This window comes from Argiope bruennichi, chromosome X1, assembly GCF_947563725.1.
Source record: "Argiope bruennichi chromosome X1, qqArgBrue1.1, whole genome shotgun sequence".
NCBI lineage: Eukaryota > Metazoa > Arthropoda > Arachnida > Araneae > Araneidae > Argiope > Argiope bruennichi.
In genome coordinates this window covers 33,749,710-33,767,747 of record NC_079162.1, presented here as the reverse complement: position 1 = coordinate 33,767,747, position 18,038 = coordinate 33,749,710, and the positions used below count along the sequence as shown (strand labels likewise).

Here is an 18,038-nt window from a genome sequence, read left to right as displayed (position 1 = left end):
ACCTTTAAAATAATAAACTTTCAAAAGATCATTTATTAAATCTTCACAGCAAACACTCGTTATCCTTTGCGTTTCAATTTTCCCAAAATTTTGACCTCGACAGAAAACAATAAAAACTTTTTCTCACTCGCATATACTTTCATTTCAGACAGTGAATTTTTGAGAACTGGGAAATAAATAAATAAATAAACGGATTGAAATTAAAAGAGACTTTCAACATGTTTAAAAAAAATCTAATTAATTCAAAACTCTGAATATTTCCTTGTTTGCAGTTCAATCTAGGTAATGAGAAGTAACGGTCTCTCAAAATTATTGTGAAAGAGTCGTATAAAGCTCATGGTTTGATTTGTTTACCCGGTATTTGGATTATTTTCCAATTAATTTTACACTTTTCTACGCTGTTTGTTGAATTTATGTCGAAATAGACACATCCGGAATTGCAGCGTATTTTCATAAATATTAACCATTTCGAATTTGGATTTTGCCTGTGGTGGTCGTTTGGTTAGCGAGTGACAGAAAATATTGGATCAAGATGACTAAAGACAGTGATAATCCTTATAAAAGTGTAATCATTGTGGCAGCTTTACTGTTTCTCATAACCTGCCTCTTGTATCCGTGGTAAGTTTTTTCACTTTTTTTAAGCAAATTTAATACATTAACTTCCATACTAAAAAAAAAAAAAAAAAAAAAAAAAGCCTTTTTACGTGTGGCCTAAAACAGCATGAAGTGAAAACAACTCACATGTGTGCGAAACTGAAATAATTAAGGAATTTATTGTAATGAATTTTTTTCCCCACATTTCAAATATACGTGAATACATTTATTTAGAATCTTTAGTAGTTTATAGATAATTGTTTTTGAAATGGAACAATTTGGTATCCTTTAAAAATTTGTTTTGTAATAGTTAATTTAAATATGTACTGAATATTGCTTATATGATTGATTTGTCTGGCTAACGGTGCGTTATTAAATTACAAGAAAGCTATTTTGAGCTCAGAGAATTTTATTAGAAATTTACCATTTGACGATGAATAATAATTTTTATTTCATTTTAATTATATGCAATAAAAGGTATTATTAAAGTATGATGCATCTTTCATGCACTTAGATAGACAATAAAAACAAAAATAAATTTTGGAAAAAATTAATGTAAATGCAAATTTATAAATAAAAGTATATTTCAATAAAAGAATATTCAACGAATATTCTTGAAAGACAAATTATCCTTTTGCAATGTGATAAATATATTAATAAATTAAGTGATGTTGTTAAGAAGAAGAAAAGAAAATAATTAAGAAAATATAAGAAAATAATTAAGAAAAGCGTTTGAAAATAAAATGAATATTATCGACCTAATAGTGCATTTGGGACTGAGTAGTCATATAACGAGCTGTTAAAGGAAATAACTCAAATTTGTAAGCATATAAATGAATAAAAATGATGTTTTGATAAATGATGATTGTAGATATTTGCCTGATTATAATATGAATTTTCAAATTTCATAGCCTAGTTTTGCTACTAAATTAACTACGCAGTAAAATTAATGTGAATTTGTTAATTTAGCTTCATTTCTAGGTAAACCCTGACTCGTTACAAAATAATTATTTGTGAAATGGAACAGTTTGACATATTTCAAAAGTGTAGATTATGTAACATATCATATATTGTTTATATGATTTTTTTGTCTGATTAACGGCTCATTATGAAGCTGCAAGTGGAGAATTTTATTAAAATATTTATCACTATAATGTTTTTTTTCTTCTATTTTTGTGTATGAGTATGTTCGTCTGAGTGCACTTATTATGTATAATGCTTGAAGTGATCTATGCCTTCGATTCCGTAATACATTTGAAGAATTTTATGACGAATTTATCTTTTTTTAAAAAATGATAATTTTATTTTATTTATATATTTATTTTATTTCAGCATATCTTCAATTTCTGTTATTTTATTTTTATTTATTTTTTTAGAATTTATTTAATTGAGCATTTTCTTTCTCTCTCGCTCTCTCTTTTTTCAATAGTTTTTTTTTTTATTAAAGCATTGTCACTAAATTCATGGAACTCATTTATAACTTTTAATTCAAATCACTGAAAACCAGATTTTATGAAATCTTGACCTTGATATACACTTTTTTGGGATAGTCTAACGAGATTTCAATCAAAATTACTGCAAATTTCGAAACTTATACTGTATTTATGATCTCATTTCTTCAAAATTTATAATGATATATATTTTTTCCTGTCTTATACTGTATCTACTGTTCTTCTTACAGTGATGGTTTTCTTATAATGTAATGTAAAATAAAATATGGAATGCGATTTTTTAAGAATTTTATTTTCGCAATTGCGGCTCCCACATCCGCTCGTGCGTGGAATGAGTGTGAAGAAGGGGAAAGGATATAATGCCACACCACTGTCGATAAGCATAATTCGTTTTTCAAAATCGTTCTTATAACTAAATGTTCATAAGCAGAATCTATTTTCTCTTTATGCAGTAAGAATAAATACGTTCTAGGGGCATCAAATGATTGCTATTTAAGCTTTTAAAATTGTACTTTGAGCACTAATGCATAATAAAAATTCGGTATTAACTAGTAAGTTTATCAGAAATAATTATTAATATATTTGATTTTAAAAAATTCTCTTATAATAGAGCATTAAAAAGTAGAAAATATTTTTTGCGGAGGAACTTATTGAAATACCTGAAGATTAGAATTTTGAATTCTAATACCTGAAGATTTAGAATTTTGAAATATATTTATAATATATTTTAATTATTAATGAATTCCTCAGAATTTTCTTTTGTCAGATGAACATTATGACTTTATTTCCTTGTCGTATTGTTTTCAGCGACTCGTATTTTTACATTTTTTTTTTCTTGACCCACTCTCAGCAAAAACTTCATTAATATTTATTTTTTTACTTTTTAGCCTTTATTATATTTCCTAATTCTTTATTATAATTATCATGGAATTTTTCAATCAATTTTTCCCTATTTTCTGTAAGAGTTCTCTCTCATATGAAATCGAATCTTCAAAAAAATTAAACGATAAGTTGATAATTATGCTCTGAAATTTTTTAATTATATATTACCATTAGAAACACAATAAGTACATTTTTGAATTCTAGCACATCAGGAAGTAAGTGAAAAATCAATTACAAAATTCCATCTTTCCGAACTTGAAAAAGAAAATAAAAACGTGTGAAAACTAATACCGAGTTAAGGTAAAATATAAAAAAGTTGAAAGTGTTTATAATAAACCAATATGGAGAAGAATTTACAGAGCAATGGGAAAATAATAAGGACTGAAATACAGCTATATGAAAGAGAATAAATTCTATCTATTCTGTTTCTTGGAACTCTTGGGAACTCGATTCTACAACAGTGTTCGGAAAAAATATGTTCGTGAATCGAGATTGAATTTTATTTTGCGTATGGTTGAGAAAGAGCATAATTATAAAGCATTTAACCCTTTAAAGGGTCATTTTTTTCTAGTCATATTTTGTTAAAATATTTTTAGGCTTGAAATTAGAATAAGAAAAGGGATTCATTTAGCTTATTAGATAAATTTAATTTGATTAATTAATTAATTTTGTTAATTAACAATTAAGTAACAAATCAAGACACATCATTTTGTCTGAGATAAAGAACTGAAGCATCTAAGTTTCTGACTTAACTAAAAATATTTGTCAGAACTTATACCAACCTACATAATTTCATACAAAGATTGATAAATTTGGTGGGAAGCATACTTCCCACGGCCCTAGAAAGGGTTAAGTAAATGTTGTTTAAAAGGAAAAATTATAATAATTGCAGCAAAATGTTGAATGTCGATAGAATGAATCATTGTGATGTACTGTATATTTCATTGATGGATGAATCATTCTGAAATAAATTAGAGGCTATAGAGGGAAATTTTTTAGAATCTAATAATATAGTTTTATTAATCAGATGATAAATGGACCAAATACAGTTATGTATTGGATAAAGGAAAAAAATTAGGCAATATGTAGAATTTTGTTAGCATGAGGTTGGTAGAAATTGAATTAATTAACTCCTTGACCTACGAATTTACTTAATTTCCTAATTACATGAAACATCCCATTTGGGACATTTAGTACTATTTTAATTCCTATAGGCATTTCCTATAGGCATAAGAGGCATTTGAGATACTGAAGCGTTTCTAAATGATTTTTGCATTTTAAATTACTTGATGTTTTCATTCAACTGCAGCTTTAAAACTAAAAATTCAGTAGTTCATTGTACGCAAAAAGTTTAAATAAATTTATTAACGATTTATCCATTAAATGAATTTATTAATAAAATCAACGTTATTAGAAAAAATAAATTAATAAAATTTTGATTCATATTTTTTTTCGAAATTAAATTTAATCGATTTAAATCTTAATAAACTATTTGTTCTGTTCTGAATGAAAAATTATTTTTGAGGTAATATTAAGTTTTTCAAAAAAAAATCGGGAATGAAGACAGAAGCTAAGGGACAAAATCATTCACAAACTATATTCTCGGACTTAAAATATTAATTTCGCTGACAACAGACAATTAATGAAATGCTTTTTTCGCCATATTTTCTGTTCAGGATCAGGAAATTAATCTACCAATTGCGCACATTTTTAATTCGCTGGTTGAATGTAAAGTTTACAAATAGATACAAATGTTTTTGAAATAAGGTGAATTGCTATTTATACGTATTTCTATAATAGAATTATGTAATTCAGGACTAAGACCCAAACATACTAGCCTCCTGAAATTCCAGGATGCATAGAAAAACTAACTTCCAATGGGCGAAGCACTGCTGGAAAGCTAAGTTTTAAATCAAAATTGTTTCGTTGTAAAGCAGAAATACATTAACAAGTAGTATTGATTAGCTTCGGTATTTATTTAAATTATTGGAACAAATTTTTGCCTTTTAATATATAATGATTAAGAATGAAAAGATTAATTAAATATTACCAGGAGATCAGTGAGAAATCAAATAAATATGGCGAGCTCATATCAAACCTGTGTTAACATATAAGCTGCGCCGAGCGTGCGGGGACGTCTTTCATAGCGCTTTTTTTCTAAGACGGAAAGCGTCTTGGGAAAAATATTCATGTAAAATCTATCTTTTATTTTCTTTCCGATTTATTAGTAATAAGTAAATTCTCTAAGTAATTCCTTTTATTATCTAAGCGCAACCATTTACTAAGTAATCTCAATGACATGCCATTACTCAATTTACTTGTTATGTCCGGAAGTTAAAAACCTTGAGTTCGAGAACACCGCGGTACTTCTCTCAAATCGGCAAATCGTTCTTCCTTGTTTCTATTAATTACGACGAGTTCGGATAAAAGGATATTTTTAAGTGGAAAAAAAGGATATTTTTAAGTGCGTTTTTGAAATTATTAGTTTTAATATAATTAATTTCTCCATTTCCAGCGAATACTATAACCTATTTGTTGATTTGAATGATGGAGGTATTTTTTTTTTTTCGTTCAACGAAATTTTAGATAGCGTTTTGCTATTTAGAGAATGTGAGTAAAATGTATTGTAGTAAAATTGATGTTGATTGCTACATGAAGCAAATATTGTTGGTTTCGCAATAAACTGTTTTAAGATTTAATGAAAAAATGTTTTTGCATTGTTAACGATATTTGATTTATTTTTCTTGAGTTTTGGATCTTTACAGTTTTTACCTAAAAATTCTAAATGAAGTCCCCCCCCCCTCTACGTTATAAGTAAAACAATATAATAATGTAAGTGCGAATAAAAAAAGTAGGTATCCATTTTACAGTAAATTTAATAATAATAAAAGTGGAGGCGTGTATCTCTCTCTTGGCTCCCAACAGATCATCCGTCCGTATGGTTCCGTAATCATGTATAATTTCCACTGTATACTTGTGTGAATTATACACTAATATACTGTGGATAAATGGGCAAATAAGATTTTAAAAAAATTTTAATCAATCCAAATTCAGCGAAATTTTGGCGGCTTATTGGCTGCTAATTTCAGAAAATATTATCACACGAAAGTGAATTCGACACTATATTAAAATATAGAAAATTGTCTTTTGGATAATACAAATTTAGTTTTGCAATTTTTTTTTCTTATTTTACCGATTTTATAAAATAATTTGAAACAATTATTTTTATTATTTTTATAATGGAATTCACATAATTTTCCTTGATTGCATAAACATTTAAACATCTGTTTTCCTTCTATTATTAAAAACTACATGAAGATTCTTGCATATTCTTTGGTAGTGATGAAAGCAATATTGTAATAATTTTGTATATCCTTTAACAATGATTCAATATATATAAAAAAAATAGATAAATTTTTAAGTTCGTCCATTTACAGATATTGTTGCTCTTTCCAGTAATATAATTTGTTGAATAAATATAAAGGGTGATCCAGAAAAATAAGTATGCTCTTTAAATAATTTTTACATAAAAAATTTTTAACACCAATTCCATAATTCAAATTATTTTATATAAATAATTTGAATTATGAAACAATTTGTATCACTGAATAAAGAATTTTGTCGGTTACCTAAGTTTTTCGATTCCCTACAGTCATTAACTAAGTGCTGTTGACAAAATCGACCGATGGAACTGCAAAATGACACTAAACATATAAATTAAATTATGTTTCATTCATATTTTTATGCTGTATGTTGGGTCAAATCTTAGACTGAAAATCTTAGAACGACTTGAAATTGGCCTTGAATTATAAACGGGAGTTTCACATATTTCCATAAAAATACACGCATTAGAGTGAGGTCCATGGGGATTTTGAGGGGTGGGAGATTTCAATGCGATCTCTTCGACCTAAACTTTTGTTAACCAGAATTCCATTAAGATAGGCATTCATTCCATGATAATGATGCAAAGATAATCCATCTTGCTTCAAGTATCTTTCTTAAATGTTAAATATCTCAAAAATGCAAGTCATAAGATATTTTTAAGTTCAGATAAACATGACTAATCAATATATTCTCAAAGAAGAAAAGTCCACTTAATTCACGTTCTAGTAAACTATCCCACCTGGTTAACGCCTGATAAATTGAGATTTTTATCCACTATCAAACACAGCGGCGTAGCGACCGAGGGCAAGAGGTGTACTGATGTTTTGGGAACCAGTTTCATGAGGTGCCATCAGAACAAGACATTAGTATTTTTATATCATTTTTTCGAAATTAAATGCCTTGAAGGAGTAAAAAATAATGTTATCCTCTGGACACAATCTATATTTACTAAACCACTGATAATGACTAGGCCTAATAAATTATATTATGTCCCAGGCACATTGTACTCTAGCTACGCCACTGCTGAAGTAGAAATAATTAATTGCCGAGTAGTTGTAACTTTGATTAATTATTGAGCTATTATTTAGGAAAACGTGTTGTTGAATGTGAAAAACTGCGTTTTGAAAAATAAAAATATTAATTATATATAATCATGAAACTTCTGATAGTTGGCAGTATCAGAACCTCAATGTATGTTTTTAATTGTTTAGTTAGTAATTATTCAGAGTAATACATGTTTTCTAGGACAATCAATACCGAGTAGTTCATACATATTTATGGAATATAAAATTACATCATAAAATATCTGCTATATCGTATAATAATGCGCAATATTGGAAAATATTTTATTATACAGAACAATATTTCATAAAATTGGGCAAAGTCATCTTGATAAACTTAAGTTTTCATCAGAAACATACAAGAATTTGAGCGCATATGTTCCAACGAAAATATCTTCTTATAAAATAAATAAAGAAAAAAAGAAATCACGTCTTGCCTCATTGACCCTTTCAATTTACAAATTTTTGTAATTTTTTTAATAGGATATTTTAAGCCAGATACCATCGTCCCTGATTGTACGCATAATTGTTTTTAGTGTATGTAAAAAAAGAATTTTATTTGGTTCTACATATTTATATAAAATAAAAATACAGTGATATAAACACTTTGTATTTCATTTAACATTTTTGAAAATTTTTATTTAATTCATTAAAAATAAGCATTCTAATTTATTTTTTAAAGCTATATACATGTTTAGATAACATTGCAAAATCAATAATTAACTGTTTTCAAATTACATTTTTGTTCTTAATATTCTTAAAATCATAATTAAATAAGCTTTTCTGTTATAAATTAAAATAAAATCAGAATAGTGAATGTTAGGAGTCAACAGAATCTGGGGTGATGCCCAAGACGCCATTGGATAAGATGGTTCTGACACCATGCTGCATGGCTTGCTAGCTAGGGCTTGATTGAACAAATAATAAAGATGATAATCAGCTTCTCAACTAGCACAAAACTAGTTATATAACTTTTTCTTTTGTCTTGTATTTTTTCTTTGCATATGGTTGTACTTGATATAATTTGGTATTAGCAAAAAAAAAAAAAAAAAAAAAAAATCTACAAAATAATTTAAGGCATTTGACTGAGTTTGGAGGCCCCTTTTTTTAAATAACGGTATTTGAAGAAATATTTATCTTTTTCAAGTATTCATTTTAGGCAAAAGTTAATATATCGTGCAAAAATATTTAACAATTAAATATTTGAATATTTGAGAAAATTTAGAAATTTTTTGTTTCAAATTTGATCTTTTTTCAAGCACTCTCAATCAAAAACAAATGGCTGCAATAATTATAATATTTGGATATATACATAATCACTGATTAATTGTTTAGAGACTGAAGCAAAGGTTTAAATTAGCAAATAATTTTTATAGTAGTTTAGTAATCGTGTTTTAAAAATGAGCCATATTTAAAAATGATCCACAACACCACAAAAATCCTATTTCTAGAAAAATGGGTTTAAAATTTCTGTTTTCAATTTTCATTGAAATAAAAAAAAGGTTCTTCCACAAAACTTCCTAGGTTGGTAGGTTATTCCTTCTTTTTCTTAAACGCTATTCACTTTTTGAAATTTTTCCCCCCCCCTCACTCTAATGAGTATGTAATGTGATTTTCTATACAGCTAGTATGAGCAGATTTTGATTATTTCTTCAGTTTTTTTTAACTTGATAATGTATGTTAACAAGCTCGGAGATCCTGTTATTAATTACTATTTGTTTTCCGTCCATTTATTGTCAGAAATTACATCAGAGGGAAATCAAAGCACTTTAATGATTCAAAATTATTTAAATTTTCAACAATGCTATCAAAAACAGATAATTTCATACTGAAAATATTTCAAAATAATATCTAGTATATGGCAAAAAAATGAAATAGGGAAAAGCAGTAATTGTTATATAAACTAAATAAAAATAATAAAATTGTTTATTTGTAGTATTGTTTACATTTCTAACTGTTGTTTTATTAAAATTTCTTTAATTTCATTTCTAATTATTGCAGACATTGAATAAAAACGGTTCTGTGAGGATAAAAGAACGGGTTTTGAGATAAAATATTAAAAAATTGTGAGTTTCGGTCAAAAATAGGTTTTTAACGCAGGCGGATACCTTAAGCGCATTTGTAGTGCCACAGAGTTCTCGTTTCTTCTAGGTCATAACGTTTTACAACTCCATCAGCTGCCCCATTGTCAATATTGTTATTCACGTATTTCGATCCGATCATCTGAACTACCAGAATCAACGTCAACAGATTCGGGTGGAAAATTAATAGCTAAAGGTGACTTGCGTTTTTTTATGAGCAGGTGTGTCATCTAGATTGATCTTACGATTATAGTTATTTTTGGCATCAAATATAACTATTTTAAAACTGTATTGGATAACATTCTTTCTTTTTGAAAACTTCAGTGAGTAAAAGACGTTTCAAATTTTAATACCTGTTAAATCAGATCAAAAATATGAGGATAAAAACTCATACATACAAATAAACAAAAGAAAGAGAGAAAGAGATGGTTTCCGAAATCTATCAAGACTGTCGAAACGCTTATAGAAAGGAGGTACGAAACATACAAAACGATTCTGATCTATAGAATTGTCGGTTCGGATATTTATTTGCAGGAAGTATATTATTCTATTTCTAAAATATGATTTAAAAAATGTTGTTAATCGTATTGGTGTTTTTTAAGGAAAATTATATATTTCGATTCTAGATGAACAACCGATGTAAAAAAGTGAAAGTCTCCTGACGACACATTTCAAATAATTTAGTTATCAACGGGACATTGCTTTAACAGTAACTAAAACAAAACTAAATTGTAGCTAAATCACTTTATTTAAATATTATAAAATGTTATAAATATTATTTATTATTATTTCCATGAACGTTATTCTTCTTGTAACTTCATAATAGAATAGAAATATATTCAGGATTTATCGATAATACCATTTTTAAAAAAAAAAAAACTGTTGCATTAACTCCATCTTATTCAACCAGTATTTGAAACACATCGGTCAAAATATATTCTAAACTCATTCAATTGTCAAGATATTTTAACGTATGTTGACAAACTTCTTGAAAGGGAAGGTGTGCATCGAATGGATTGGCTTACCTACTGACCCTAACTTAACATTTTAGAACATACATGGGATGCATTTAGGAGAGGTATGGCAGAGCACAATTCATTCCTGTATAACAAAAAAGACGTTGTTTCGGGGCTGAAACAGGAATGGTAGAATGGTTTGCCTCAGATTCTGGTAATCTGATATAGAATAATCTGATCAAGAGTATGCACAACTGATACTATGCTTTCGTTTACGATGAGAGATTGACACATACCTTACTGAGGTTTCATAAACGAAATTCTAATCAAATACTTATATTCATTTTGTTTATTCCTTTGCACTCGGTATTTCTCAAATATTTCTCTAAAGTTATTGTTTTTCGCATTGTGTTTTTGATTTAGGATTGCTTTCATTTTGTATTTATACCTTTAATAACATGAAACTGTTTCAGCTTATTTTTATATAGTGTCGTTGCCCCTTAAGTTATGAATACTAGCATATATAATGATGTACATTCACTGCATTTACTTATGTGTATCAATTATTTATTAATTATGTATATTCATTCCGTATTTCATTCTTAGTTCTTATTAGCAGCTTTCAAATAAAAAAATCCAAATCAATAGTTACTTCACTTTTTTTCTTTTTTTTTTTACTTGATTCGTGACATTTTCTTCAAAAGAAGACAACTTTGAAAAAAGAAAATTACTTTTAAAAGTTAAGCTTTTGTTTTCTTTTAATAATAATAAAGAATTACGTCTATATTATCGGAAAAAATGGCTGGCTTTAACTGATAGAAAATTAAATTGCTTATGCAATGAATAAATTATCTTAAGTCAGCCTTCTTCATCCTTATCTTAAGTTATCCGGGCATCTTAAGTCATCAGTAAGCAAGTTTTTCTTTTTTCATTTTTTTTTCAACTACAGGATTAATATGCAACAAATCTAAAAGGTAAATGTAAAAATAAGGATTTAAAAAGAGAGAGAGAGAGAGAATTTATTTGCCGTAGAAGCAAAAAATTGCTCTTTAAAAAAGTTTTCACAGCAGACATTGTGGTGCCATCTACCGTTCATTGGCTAATATTATCATTATTTCTTGAAAAATCTGTTTACGCTTACACGAATTTAATTATAAAGAATTTTACCGATGATTATTAAAAATGAATGAATATTTCATTAACGTTATTCGTTTTTCAGAAAAAAAGTAAGTTCTCCTAATGAGTAGAGAATATTCAGTTTGAACAATATAATTTAACATTAAGAGACGACCTGTTGTGTCTTACCAGTTTCAACTTATCAAGCAGGCAAAGTGGGCAATTATTTAGTGACCACAAGATTTTGTTATATTTTTTGTAAGACTGTCAGAGTATATTAATTTTATGCTATCATTTAATTTACAAGGGCTGTGCGTTCGAACTGACTCAAATTAAAATCGAATATCATGTGCTACAACAACATTCCGATAAAGTTAATTATGTTTTTAAAAAAATAATATAATAGGCTTAAAAATTTTAAAAATATGTTGTTTCGTTATTTAAAAATTATCCGATTCCACAATTAAATGATATTTAGACTTTTTTGTTTCTTTCTTACTATTTAGATTAAAATTGCTTTTAAATTTGTATCTCGAATTCTTTTTATATGAGAAATACTGAGCCAGCTCCCTCAAAAGCGGCAAATAATTAAATGCCTGCTACATAAAACTGTTTATGTAAAGAATTAAAATAAATGATAAAAAAATATCTGGTGTAGAAAGTTAGAGGGGGGAAAAGGGGGCTCTCGAGATTTGCATTGCCTAAATGCCTCTAGAAGGCTTAATCCTACATTGCGTCTTGCCCTTAGCAGCAACGCTCTTGCTATTCCTTGAGAAAAAATGTTCATATTTTGTGATATTTGTGAACTTTATTCTGATGGCAGTTAACGACCTTATTCAAGTACAGATTTTGTTAATCACACTATGAATTCGATATGGCGAGAGACAGAGACATACTAATGGGGTCCAAAGATTGTCGAAAGGAACCATTACAGAGGTGATGGTTTACTTGCCTGAGCAGGCATACCAGTTAACCGCCGAATCGGTATCCACGTATTCACTGAGGATTCCGTCACAGCTCTCCGATACCGCGACGTAATTTTACATCCTCTTGTGCGCTTTATCGCTGGAGTGGGTAATGATGCGATATTTATGGATGATAACAAGCACGATTGGTGCGGAGTTATCTGGAGAGTGAAACCATTTCACAGATGGTGTGACCTACTTGATCACCGGACCTGAATCCCATAGAGTATGAGTAGGATATGTTGGGAAGAAGGATTGCAAGTCGCAGTATACCGCCAAGTACCCTCCACGAGCTCTAATAGTAAATGGGCATTACTATCACAACAGGCGATCAACGACATTCTTGGTAGCATGCTTCGCTGTTGTTGAGCATGCATTTTAGCTAAAGGGTATCATACCCGTTATTAGCCTGAGGTTCCCACTACACATTCTGTCTGTCAATTTTGGCTGTCGCACCGTGACGACCGTAATATATATATATTTTTCTCTTTGCTTTATTGTTTGATAGGTGGTCTAGTAATGCAACACCTACTTTGTGTACAACTTTCAAATATATCCATTAAATAGTTTTTATTTTATTCCGAGTTTTGTATTTTTTGCTTATTTTTTGAGCAGAAATGTATTTAAATGTTTTATAAAATATCTGTTCGATAAGTTGACAGTGATAATTAAGGCAAAAGCATATTTTGAAGAACAAATTTTAGTTCAGCCCGTCAGTATTAACAGGCTACCAAATCTCATCGGTACATTCACTTAAATCATTTTTTTTACAACTATATTTCCCTTAATGATATTTTGGTGATCTTACGCAATTAAAGTTGACGCTATTTGTTAATCAAGTTCAGTATTTATAATTCGGTTGCGAAAACCTTTTGTGTTGTGTCGTGATATCTGAAGTCGAAAGAGCGCTTTGACTTGTTATTTGGTGCTGCCAGGCCAGATTAAAGTGTGGAGACCTTTAGACAATGCAGTTTCTCCTTGAAATTTAAAAGTTCAAAATCAGATTTTCATTTATTGATTCTAACTTAATAGCTATATAAATAGTTTTTATGTAGTAAATATTACGACATATTTAAATACCAAAACATTCCATTGCGAGTCACCTTCAAGAGAGTTAGCTTCTATATGATGCGTATAAAAAATTAAAATTAATTTTAAACAAAATTATTTAAAGAAGTTAAAAATTATAATTATTTTAGAAAACTCTAAGTATTCCAAGTTTAACAGGTCTGTTGAATTGTAAATCATTCTGCCAAATGGGGGAAGAGGGGGGAAGAGAGATAAAAATTGTTTGCAAGCGAACTTGGAAACATGAGAAAATCCTGAACTTAATGTTCTGAAATTTATCAGGAATTTGATATTAATTTCAATATATTCTAGTACATAGCTCTTATGAATCAAATAAAAGCACAAAATTATTTTGAAATCATCACAAAAACAATTAAAGCCTATAGTCCTCTGTAGTTGCCGAAACGCTAGACAGTTTTCCGCTTTGATTATTTGATAGTCTGGCTCCAAAGCATTATTCGAATCTGAACTCGAAATTTTTTATGAACATAGCAAAATGATCTTTAAACATGGAAAGTGGGTTTTCTATTTCGCAACCCTCTCCCCTTTATTTTAATCATTTTGTACTAATATTCGTGTGAAGAATACACATCCTACTTATTGTGTATTGTTTTGCTTTATTTTTATTATAAATCTACAGCTCAGGCTTAAGAAAAATTACTTTTTAGAGAAGAAAGCAAATTTATTTTTCAAGTACATTTTTAGACCAGTACATTGATTGGTAACAAGTCAGATTAAATGGATATTTAATGTAAAAATATAGCTGAATAAAAGTAAACTTTTTTTAAACTATCCATTAGAGATCTGATCGTTTCTCAGCAAACGATCTGCCACTGTTTAAAATAAAGTATCTAATATAATACAGACCACTCTAATTTCAAACTAAATTTGTGATGATTGTGGTAATGTCGAAAAAATGTAAAATACATGGTTATTATTGACAACTGTCCTCTTAAAATTTTTAGAGAAATTTTTATTTAATTTTAGATTTCACTTTTAAATTTATTATTTCCGAGAACATTCTTTTTTTTTCGTCGTCGTCGTTGTTGTTGTTAAGGTTATGCAGCAGGTGAATGTAATGTGGCCAGTTTCCTGTTTTTCTCAATAAATTTATTTCTACTGAGTTTTATTTCAACTAGGAAAAAGATAAAAGCCATGATAAAAAGACATGATTTTGTTATTTTTATGAAGATTATATATTTATTCTAATAGAAAAATTATTCGAATGCAAATAAAAAGAATTTCAAAAAATAAATTAAAATTGAAAAGTTCTTAAGCTTTTCTGAAGATTGTTAAAGAAAAAAATATACAAAAGATTAAAAGACCCCAAAAGCATTATGAAATAAGGTACAAGGATTTAAACAAAATAAGTTCTCCCAGTTTGAAAGAATATGAGAATGCAGTTACTAGAAGCACTAATAGCCTTATTCCTCAACAGTTAGTTTAGGAAATCTCTTGTGATTTATGCAAGAAACATGAATGTTTTGAGAAAGTTCACCACACATTACTGAAAGTGTTGAAATTATATTAGGTACATTCTTCTATTATGTTTCTTCAATTCAAAAATTGTAGGAAAAAAAGGGCAAATTTAAGAGTTAAAATAATTAAGACCGCTCTGGAAAGCAGTGATATGCTGGTTCTTCACCGATAGGAAAAGTATTTGGACTAAATCAGCTCTGTTTGTTACTGTAACACCTTCTTGTTTTCTTTTAAAGATAGTAAAGCCCTCCACACCTTTTTTTTTCTTAAATAAAAGTTAAAACTAAAGCTGAAACTGCAAAATAGTCGAATTAACAGCACTGGTCGGATTACTTACACGATACCTTAAACAGAATCATATTCAGTGCAGTTTAACTTGGTGTTTGCATTATTATGAACTTGAACTTTCATTGACTACAGTAATTCATAATCATAGGATGTCCGAAAAGTTTAACTTTTAATACTCATTATGAATAAACTAACAAACTTCAGCGTTTTGCTCTACTTTTATTCAATAAAGGAAACACCGAAGTTTTTGTCACGTAAACAAAGTGAACGCTGAATGATATCAGGTCTGTGATATTATTGGCATTCTTGTTTCAATATGGCTTCATCGTAAAAATGGCATAAGTTCTTGCGTGGTATATCGAATTTCAATCTGTAACATACGTACAGAGCGAAATCTACATTTAAGACTGCAATTATAAATGCCCCAACAGATTTATGACGATGTGTTGAATCTCCAAAATGTGGTAGAACCTGGTTGATTGAGAATCTTACCGACTCGCTGTTTTGTTATTGAAATGTTTAATATATTCTATAAAACTTAGATACTTTATTCAATACAATAAAAAAAATTAAGTTCAAATCTATCTGCTTTCTTTTAATAATGCTTTAAAAATGTAAAAATGTTTTTCGGACATTCTTATACCTAATTAAGCATATAAATATTTTTAGCAGATTCTGTTTTCAAAATATTACATGATGTCTCATTTTTCATATAGGTGTTACCAAAGGTATGTGAAGCCTTTTTTTCAGAAGAAGGCCAGGGAGAGTCATCTTAGAAAACGCCAAAGAGCCGCTAAAATTTCTTTTGAGAACGCGCATGAATTACGAGAGCTGGATCGACGTGAACCAACAGATTCGAAATGCAACTATCTGGATGATGTGGCCAGGGCTAAATATGAAATGGTAAAAAAATATGTAGAATCTTTACCTTGTGGTATCAAAGATGACACAGACATAAATTTAGCCATTCCATTCCATGTTTTGCGTCGTTCCAAAAGTTTGAATGACCTTGACATTGTTATGCCTTGATATTGATTAGAATAAAATTCATTGGGTTGCTTGGTATTCAAGTGATTTTATTTAAGATATTTTTAAAATAATAGATTTTTTTATCTTATAGAAATAAAATATCTACGCTATCTAGCAACAAACATTGTAGTATATTTGATGGCCATTTATGGCCAACGCTTTCAATTAGATTCAAATACTTTTACAATTAAAAGCCGATAGTTTTTCAAAGGTAACGAACGCTATTGTATTATCAGAGAATTCATGTAAATCAATCTACAATATCCAGATTAAAGATATCGAAAAGAAAAATCTTGGTAACTACACATGACTACATATAAATTTTAGATAATTTAAGAGGGTAATTACTCAGGGGTTATTTTTTTTTCAGTTAAATGGATTTTTAGCCACCCTGTAGATTTTAAAGGAGTAATCGATCTCTTTCCGAATAGTCAATGGCAATAGTTCACATATGCTCTTCCAAAGCATCTAAACAGAAAACACAATATTTTTGATATATATTCAACAAAAACATTTACCGGAATGAGACTGGGAAATGCAAGTTGTTCTTGCGATTCAAACTTTAATGGTCTATACTAATTCTTGCCCTTCGACTGGATTAGCTAGGACGATTGAACTTATCACAGCATGAATCCTATGTGATTCATTCGGAATACTCGAGTTGAATGGATAGGCAACAACAGCAAAGGAGGGGAAGGGGATTAGAGCAAACACCTTCGTATACAGAAATTATCTAATGCTATTTTACTCGAAAGATACGAATTATAAAGATAAAACTAATGGAAGAAAATCGGCAAAATAAAGAAAATCATGATTTCGACGTTGAAATCAAAAACGAAAATTTCATTAGAAACACCCTTCCTTCCTCAGTGGCAGACAGCCCCGGGTGGGCTCTGGCCTTCTCAAGACGTTTCCTCCTTGCCTCTCTTCTCTTGGCCATGGTCTTCTAGTCAATCACTCTTAAAGTGGCGAAATCCCCTTCCAGGCGATCAACCCATCTGAGGTTGAGTCGGCCCCTAGTTCTTGTTGCAACGGCCAGGAATATTTTCTGCGTTGTACGCTCCCTGTTCATTCTAATAATATGGCCAGCACATTTAATCCTTTGGATTTTTATGTATTTCACGAAGTCAGGCTCCTTAAAGGCACAGAAAAGTTCTAATTTGAGCGTCTGTGCCAAAAGTCATCAACTTGTATTCCTCCAAAAATAGCTCTTAGTATCCGTTAGGAACATAAAAAATTGAAAAATCTGGTGGGAAGATATGCAGAATAATTGGTCAGCTGAACAGTAATCTTTTACATTTATTAAAAACTTTTTTTTATTTTGTTTTATATTATATTTATTTGAAAAGTCAATTATTAAGTCAGATATCACGAAATTATTTTTCCATACACAATTTTTACTGAAGTTTTATATTATTAATATTACTTGAATGTACTGATTCACTTGAATGTACAAATGGGTGAAAGGATTATTGTGTGTTTTCCTATGCTTATTAGATTAATTATTGCTTTTTTATCTGCACTTCTGCATTATTCTTACTTCAAAAATGCACTCATACATTAATCAAAAAAAAAAAAAAAGTGACAGCAAATTCAAAATATTTTAACCAAGAAGATTTACAATCTAATATTTTTTTCAATCAATCAAATCTCAACTTTTTCATATTCATCCACAATAAGGCTT

General features: G+C 29.0%; 1 protein-coding gene across 1 annotated transcript; it reads left to right on the top strand.

Moving 5' to 3' along the window:
* The first annotated feature begins 499 nt into the window (after nt 1-499).
* LOC129958048 (uncharacterized) lies at nt 500-16,365 on the top strand. The gene is made up of 2 exons (XM_056070198.1): nt 500-618; nt 16,042-16,365. The coding sequence occupies exons 1-2, from the start codon at nt 533-535 to the stop codon at nt 16,352-16,354; spliced, it is 399 nt and encodes a 132-aa protein (XP_055926173.1). The 5' UTR covers nt 500-532; the 3' UTR covers nt 16,355-16,365.
* The last annotated feature ends 1,673 nt before the right edge of the window (nt 16,366-18,038 follow it).

Coding starts and splice junctions, on each gene's coding strand:
- LOC129958048 (XM_056070198.1), top strand. CDS start 533: ATGACTAAAGACAGTGATAATCCTTATAAAAGTGTAATCATTGTGGCA. Junction 619..16,041: donor ACCTGCCTCTTGTATCCGTG/GTAAGTTTTTTC, acceptor TTTTTCATATAG/GTGTTACCAAAGGTATGTGA.